Source organism: Triticum dicoccoides, chromosome 7B (assembly GCF_002162155.2).
Source record: "Triticum dicoccoides isolate Atlit2015 ecotype Zavitan chromosome 7B, WEW_v2.0, whole genome shotgun sequence".
Taxonomy (NCBI): Eukaryota; Viridiplantae; Streptophyta; class Magnoliopsida; order Poales; family Poaceae; genus Triticum; species Triticum dicoccoides.
This window is the reverse complement of record NC_041393.1, coordinates 311,857,244-311,864,796: the sequence shown is the minus strand read 5'-3', so window position 1 is coordinate 311,864,796 and position 7,553 is coordinate 311,857,244. Positions and strand designations below refer to the sequence as shown.

General features: G+C 44.0%; 1 protein-coding gene across 1 annotated transcript; it reads right to left on the bottom strand.

Annotated features, from left to right (window-relative positions):
- Positions 1 to 2,094: 2,094 nt before the first annotated feature.
- LOC119342089 (nucleolin 1-like) lies at positions 2,095 to 6,401 on the bottom strand. Its single transcript, XM_037613931.1, has 15 exons — positions 6,067 to 6,401; positions 5,652 to 5,726; positions 5,458 to 5,574; positions 5,187 to 5,267; positions 5,022 to 5,108; positions 4,818 to 4,943; positions 4,653 to 4,745; positions 4,409 to 4,444; positions 4,243 to 4,334; positions 4,046 to 4,163; positions 3,551 to 3,642; positions 3,369 to 3,456; positions 3,195 to 3,286; positions 2,596 to 2,915; positions 2,095 to 2,428 (listed from the first exon to the last, which is right to left on the bottom strand). The coding sequence occupies exons 1-15, from the start codon at positions 6,325 to 6,327 to the stop codon at positions 2,400 to 2,402; spliced, it is 1,707 nt and encodes a 568-aa protein (XP_037469828.1). The 5' UTR covers positions 6,328 to 6,401; the 3' UTR covers positions 2,095 to 2,399.
- Between the last annotated feature and the right edge of the window lie 1,152 nt (positions 6,402 to 7,553).

Genomic DNA, 7,553 nt, shown 5'->3' with positions numbered 1-7,553 from the left:
CCAACCCTAAACTATCTTCAGTTCATTGTTTGGGCATCCTAACCTATTTATCCGAGACCACCCGATTTTGATCGGAGGGTCTAAAACTTGCCCCTTCCATCCCACCTACCTATTTAAGCAGATGAACCTAGCCCCTACCTGTCCAATCCACCGATTCCCATCGCGCCGCCGCCAGCCAACGACCCCTCTCCTGTCTCCCTCGGGATCTCCTCCCGATCCAAATCCTCCCCGACCAATTCCCTTGATTTCCGCCCAACCACAGCAGTTGTAGCCTCCCTCGCTCTCTGGATCAGCAGGAGTCCGAGTCTTCGCCTCTGCTCCTTCCCGCCCGTGCACCGTCGTCCGCTTGGCCGGAGGCCACCCCGAGCAGCAATCAGGAGCCCGAGCCCCTCCATCCACACCCCGTGGCTGAGGACCCCAACCCCAGCGTCCGCGTCGCCAAGTCCCTCGACCAGCTGGGGCTCCCTGCAGTCTCGCGCGCCCGAGTCCCCGAACTCCTCTCCTCGCGCACAAGCTCCGTGACCCCGACGGCCTCTTCGCCAGCCTCGTCGTCGGCCGACCAAACCAGCAGGGCTTCCCTGCCGCACGCATCCCTGACAAGCTTGTTGACCAGTGCCCGACGCCATTGACCTCGAGCTCCCACACCCGAGTCCGAGCTCCGCCTTGACCTCGCACCTCTGGCGAAGCTCCGGTGAGCTAGGGCGCACCCTGAGGGCTTGTGGGCCCTCAGGACTCTTCTGACCCCCTCTCCAAGCTCCGTGGATGTCATCTGGTCCAAGCAAAATTATCGTAAAGTTTTATTCCGTTTGTACTCCAGGAAAAAAACAGAAACTGGCACTGGGCTCTAGATTAACGGTTACTCCCAAAAATAATATAAAATAGCATATTAATGCATATAAAACATCCAAAACAGATAATATAATAGCATGGAACAATAGAAAATTATAGATATGTTGGAGACGTATCAGGCCTCCGACAAAAATAAAATATCGGGGTCCTCCTTATGGAGATCTAGAATACCACGAAATGCCGGCCTATTCCCCATTCCCAGGAATGTGACACAAGCTTCAAACTCCATGAAACTCATCTCATCTAGGGCATGTACTAAACACCACGATACACTCATCTCAGTTTTGATTACCATATCTTCAGTTGAGGCCACCTTAACAAGAATAGGTAGTGATCCCCCAATCATGGCTAGCCATTGGAAGAAGGGCCGAGTATCTCGGCCAGGAACCAAAATCATGTTTCCGTCCTTGCCCTTCGCAAATTTCTCTTCATAGGCCACCCGCTGGTCATTGGAAGTATGGACAATTTGTCGAGCCCTCGCTTTCTAACTATCCATCACCCGTCAAACACATACAAGGCTCTCGAACACTATCCCTTAACGGAGAGCAAGCTCAAGTCCCTTGAGGCCACCATTGCCGATACAACCTCCGCCCAGCACCACCGCCTCCGCTTCCACCTCCACCCAAGTCCTCACCCAACACACTTGGCTAAGTATTTCATTAACGGAGAGCAAGCTCAAGTCCCTTGAGGCCACCATTGCCGATACAACCTCCGCCCAGCACCACCGCCTCCGCTTCCACCTCCACCCAAGTCCTCACCCAACACACTTGGCTAAGTATTTGGATTTCTGAAGGAATTGAAGGGAAATAAGGAAGAATTTACGATATGGAAAGAAATTTGGAAAGAGAGATTGAGAAGAGGAAGACGTAGTATGGAAAGAAGAGAGATTGAAAAGAGGAAGACGTAGAAAGGGCGAGAGGGAGTAAGCCGATCAGTACAAACAATTGCCATCAGTACAAACAATTGCCCACGTACTGGTAGAAGATTAGAGTGGGTCCTCAGATTTGTAAAGGTATGGTTCAAAATTATATTGCTTCATCGGACCTAGGAAAGAGGAAGATTGAGGAAACAGGAAGCTGAGATGGATGGAGCTAGAATCCAGAAAGAAAGAAAAAATAGAATCAGGAGGAAGAAATCACGACATGGCTCGTGTAGATTAGGCTCGGGCTATAAGAGAAGAGCCTCAGTTAATCTCTCCCTCTAATTAAAGATGAAGCTTGCACCATGCATGAGCCACCAATTGCATGAAATTTCAATTTCGACTGCATTAATCATCAGAATCAAGGGACACTGGTTTGTTTGGTACTAATGATTGGCTATTTTATAGGAGATGCATGACCACTTCTAGTCTTGAATACTTGGATAGAGGAAGTAGCAAAAAAACACTAGGTGTAACATATATAGTAGAATTCTGGCATTACAACATATAGCGGCAAGAAAATACTACAGACAAATGATACTAGGTCCACTAGGACAATGGGAAACACGGGGATACAGTCGTCTAGACACGCGGCAGTTGCATCAGACCATTTTGTGGCTCAAAACAGTTCCTAATCGTCACCAAATGTGGTCTTCTTCCCTGCAAGGCATAATGTACAAGGAAAGAGTTAGTTAGCAAATCTATACGACTCCGGAGAAAGAACCAACCAAAGTTTGCACGCTAGTCTTTTCCACGCTATACCGATAAGTTTCTAGCATGCAACAAACAAGTTATATTTTTGTTACTCGACGGGACTGGTTTCTTACCTGCGCTAGCTGTGCCAGCACTCTGTCTGCTCTGAAAGCCTCGGCCGCCTCCTCTGCCGCCATCACGGCCACCAGACCGGCCAAACCTACTGCCGCCATCACGACCACCAGACCGGCCAAACCTGCCACCACCAGACCGGCCAAACCTGCCGCCACCAGACCGGCCACCATCTCTGCCACCAGATCGACCACCAACCCCACCAAATTGACCCTTAGGCTTAGCTTCAGCAACATACAAGTTGCAGCCACCTAGGTCAGATCCACTAAGCTCAAGTGCTTTCGAAAAGGAACTCTCATCGGTAAAATCCATGTAAGCTATCCTGCAGAATTAACATAAAACATACACAAAACACTATTATCAAGGGTCACTGAGGATAAGACCAGGTTGTTCATTTTAATTCACTTAGGATATAATGTTTAAAGAATGTTTGCGCTAAAGTATCTCTTGATTTGTCAATTTAGAAACACTATTAGGATAAGACCAGGTTGTTTATTTTAATTATATCAAAACGACAGGACCCTTGTAACAAATATGTTCATGTTTGCCTAGTGTTCTTGTTAAAGATACAATGTTTAGAGAAGGTTTAGCGCTGAAGTACCCTTTGCTTGCACCATTCTCATAATCCATCGGAACTGAGACACGTGTGATTTCTCCACATTTAGAGAAGTGTTCTTGAAGAGAGCTCCGAATCTAGAATTCACAATGAAGAACTCAGAAAAGGTAGCCACACAATTGCCTACAAAAATGTGAGACAAGATAACCAAGAAATTACAGCATCCTCCTGTTGAGATGAATCAAAACCCTTGACAAATACTGAGAGGCTGGGACCTCCACTTGGTTTTCCAAAAGATCCACCATCCCTGCAGTCACACAAAAATTTAAACATACAGAGAAATAAAGCTTTCAGAGGAATTCAAATAAATGTTTAATTTCAAGTGATCATATTCACAGTACCTGGTGCGAGGAGCGCTTGCGCCTCTTTCAGCAGCCATGTCAAGTCTGACCGGACGGCCCATTAGATCTCCACCATTCAAGGAATCAAGCGCCTGAAGAAAAGAAACGGAGATAGCGGAAGTAATGTGTCTACTTTGTTGCTGATGAAGTGGTATACAAATTTGGATATCTAGAATCAATTGGTACCCGTGTGGTTGAAAATGTACCATATTTCCGTCAAAAACAACCAGTACTTGAAAACAGAATCTCGTTATAGCAGTGAAAACTCTAGGACTGAGAAATCACGCGCCCTATAGATTAAGGGCAAAGAAGCGTATCTACTAAGGTACGTGTATAAATTCTAAAACTAACATAAAGAGGAACTGATGTCAAATACTGCCTTCATCCCATATTAATTGACGCTCAAACGGATGTATCTAGCACTGAAATATGTCTAGATACATCTGTTTCAGCGTCAATTAACATGAGCTGAGGGAATACAAGAGAAACATTTACCTTCTGAGCATCTTCAGCCGTAGCAAACTCAACATGACCAAATCCCTTGGGATGGCCATCTTCATGGGTTGCCAGGCGAACATCAACAACCTCTCCAATTTGTGCAAAAAATTGCTTCCTGTAAACAGAAACAAGAACATTAACAATTATGAATGTTGAAACAATAATAATGAACATAGCTGCTGCAGGGAACTTACACTTGATCATACTCAATATTGAAGGAAAGGTTCCCCATCCAAAGGGTCTTCGACCCTGTTGCCTGACCTTTGTTGCTAGCAGGAGTTTTAGGCTGTAAAATATATCAAAACATACATCACATGTACATGAAAGGCTACAGGATAAAATCAGGTGCACAGGTTATACCTCTTCTTTCTGTGATTTTGTAGCAGTTGTAACTTCCTGCAAAGTTTCACACAAAAACATGTCATTAGGGCGGTCATGCCAATTCAGATGGAAACTTGGAAGAATAAAGAACTTAAGATAAGAGATAAAATTAAAATATGAGAAATCACTGGACTCCTTCCTTGTAGCAGCTGGACGGCAGCATACTAAATTTTCTGAATTTAGTATTCTCGACATTCTAAATTTTCTGAAATCCCCAGCTTACCTTTTTAGGCTCATCATCAGAGCTTTCATCAGAACTGTCATCATCACTGCTGCTGTCCTTTTTGGCAGACTTAGGAGCAACCTTCGCAGCATCCTGTGGAGGAAAAATGTGACGAAAAATCTACAAAGTTAGTGACGAAAAATGAATAGAAACAAGCAGTAGAACCTTCTGCTTTTTCTGGGGAGGCTCTTCATCACTCTCATCACTGTCTGAGGAATCACTGGACCCCTCCTTCCTTTTAGCAGCTGCAGGAGCTATCTTGGTGGCCTGTGCGGCTTTCTTTGATTTCTCCTACAAAGTTTGAGAAAATATGTCACTAAAATTAATGAAACAACCAATGAAGACTTCAAAAACATAATTACTGCATACCTCATCCTCAGATTCACTCTCCAACTCAGAACTGTCTGAAGAATCTACCTTTTTGGCAGCAGCAGCAGGAGACTTGGCAGGAACATCCTAAAGACATATTCAATTACAGCACTGCAAACATGCATAGAAGAGAAAAGCAAGAAAATAGACCACACATGCACTAACCTCATTTGAGCTATCATCTGAGTCACTCTCCGAGCTGTCAGATTCGATGACTGGTGTTCTCTTTACCAGAGCAGCAGGTTTCTGGGAAATGGAGAGACCGGCATTAAGTCAGCTAAGAAACTAACCATAACCACGAGAATAGAATAAATATCCTACTATGGCCTGGCAAAATATATTTCGAAGTGAAAATAGTCGAATTTACTTGTTTCAATAACTTCAAAATGAAACTAACTAGTGCAAGAAGAAAAAACCTTAAAGGTGAAATATTCACCTCGTCGTCATCGGACTCATCCTCAGAACTGGAAGAGCTGCTCTCAGGCTTGCCTTTCTTAGAGCCGTTGCTGGCAGCTGGGGTCACAGGTTTAGCAGAAGGCTTCTTTGCAGGTTCCTTAATTAACAGGAAAAAGAAGATAATTAGGATGCGTCAAATGGAGACATCTTTGAGTTGGGACGGTGAAGTTATACCTCGTCAGAGGAGAAATCGTCGCTGCTATCATCTGAAGACTCGTGTTTGACAGGCTTTGCAGTCTTCTTAGGAACCTGATAATACAGAGCTCAGTACCTTATGTACTAGTGCTGAAGCATGGATCGTGAATACAAACGAAATCATAAAAGGGTACTAGTAGTATTCCCCAGAAATACACGCACTAGTATAATGTATATATCTGTCACGGGGCAATTAGCTTCCAAAGGATTACTACTCTGACACTAGAGAATTGTCGATTGCCACCTGATGTTAAAAAATTATTGCTCGGAACCTATGCCACGTCCAGAAATTACCGAACATTAACCATGATACACGAAATGTTGCCAAACAAGCACACATGAGCAGAACAGTGAGGAAACAGCAAAAGTAGGAAGCGCGCAAAGATGGCAATACCTCCTCCTCCTCGGACTCGGATGACTCCTCCTCAGAGCTGCTGCTCTCAACCTTCTTGGGCGGCGGCTGCTTCTTGGCCTTCTTGGCGGCCTCTTTGGGCCCGGGCACCGCCTTTGCCGGCGCAGCCTTCTGTTTCTTTGCGCTTACAGCCTTCTCGATCTCGTCATCGACTTCGCGCTTCTTCCCGGCCTTCCCCTTGGTAAGGACGGCCGCCGGCGCCACGACTGTAGGGGCCGCGGACTTCTTGCTTGACTTGCCCATAAGACCGCTGGCGGCGTAGAGGCAAGGAGGGAGTGTGGGGGAGCGGAGTGCTAGGGTTTTAGAGAGGGTTTGCGAGAGGTGTTTTATAGCCTCGAGTGCGAGCTAGGTTTGGCACTGCTTGGGCTGCTGTGAGGGATTTTGCGATTCCGCTTCTCTTAATAAAGTAGCCCATGAGAGAGCATTTTGCGAGTGCTCCTGTTGGGCGCACACAGCAGCTCTCTCTTGGGCCGGCCCGCAAAACTTCGAAACTACAAAAAGATTACAAAACTGCGAAAAGAAAGGTGGTGTCCATGGGAAAACCCTATTTGCCGCTCTTTGCGCCAACCTGTCGAGCGATCGCATGAGAGTCCTATGTGACGCTAATTGCGAAGAAATGTAGACGTTTCGCACAGGCGTGGCGAACCTGGGCCGGCCCATTTGTCATTCGTTTAATGAAGAAAGGCGGAAAAAGGAATACGCAGGTATGGGATTCAAACCGGCGACCTTGTGGACTAGCGCGTGCTATGCTAGCCACAGCGCCCTACTAGCTCCATGGTTAAATTTGCAGCGGAACTTTAATAGTAACAACAACAACATCTTTGCTACAAAATCCAAAAGTTGCAACCGAGAACGTTTTTCAAAATTACGAACAAATTTGTAACAGAAATTTTCCAAAAACGATAACATAAAATTAAAATTTTGAACAAATTTAAGGAAAAACGAAATCTGAACCTCCAAATTTTATGAAAAAATGAACAAATTTATAAATTCAGAACATTTTTTAGAAAAAATTAACAAAATCTAAAATTGTAAAAAAAATCAGAACACAAACAAAAATTAAAAGTGAGAACATTTTTTTTGAAAATATGAACATTTTTTGAAATTGCGAACAAAAATTTGAAACTCCAAGAATTTGTGTACATGTTTTTCTTTGGAAATTCCGAACATTTTTCAACAATGCGAACAATTTTTTAAAATGTGAACAAAACTATAAATTTTGAACATTTTTCAGAACATGAATAAAACTCCAAAAACTTTTTTTGAAGCAATGAACAAATTTCGAAATTCCAAACACTTTGTAAATTGAGAACAAATTTTTCAAAATGTGAACACAATTTGGAAATTTGAACATCTGTTTCAATTGTAACCAAACATGTGAAAATAGGAACATTTTTTGAAATTGTGAACAAAAATTTGGCAATGTGAATATTATTTCAAAAACATGAACAAATTTTGACACAAGTTTT

What these genes read in the sequence shown, in the direction of transcription:
- LOC119342089 (XM_037613931.1), bottom strand. Translation starts at nt 6,327, where the DNA reads ATGGGCAAGTCAAGCAAGAAGTCCGCGGCCCCTACAGTCGTGGCGCCG. An exon ending in CGGCTGAAGATGCTCAGAAG is followed by an intron (nt 3,643 to 4,045) that starts GTAAATGTTTCT and finishes TCTTTTCTTCAG; the next exon opens with GCGCTTGATTCCTTGAATGG. An exon ending in CATCTCAACAGGAGGATGCT is followed by an intron (nt 3,287 to 3,368) that starts GTAATTTCTTGG and finishes TGTGAATTCTAG; the next exon opens with ATTCGGAGCTCTCTTCAAGA.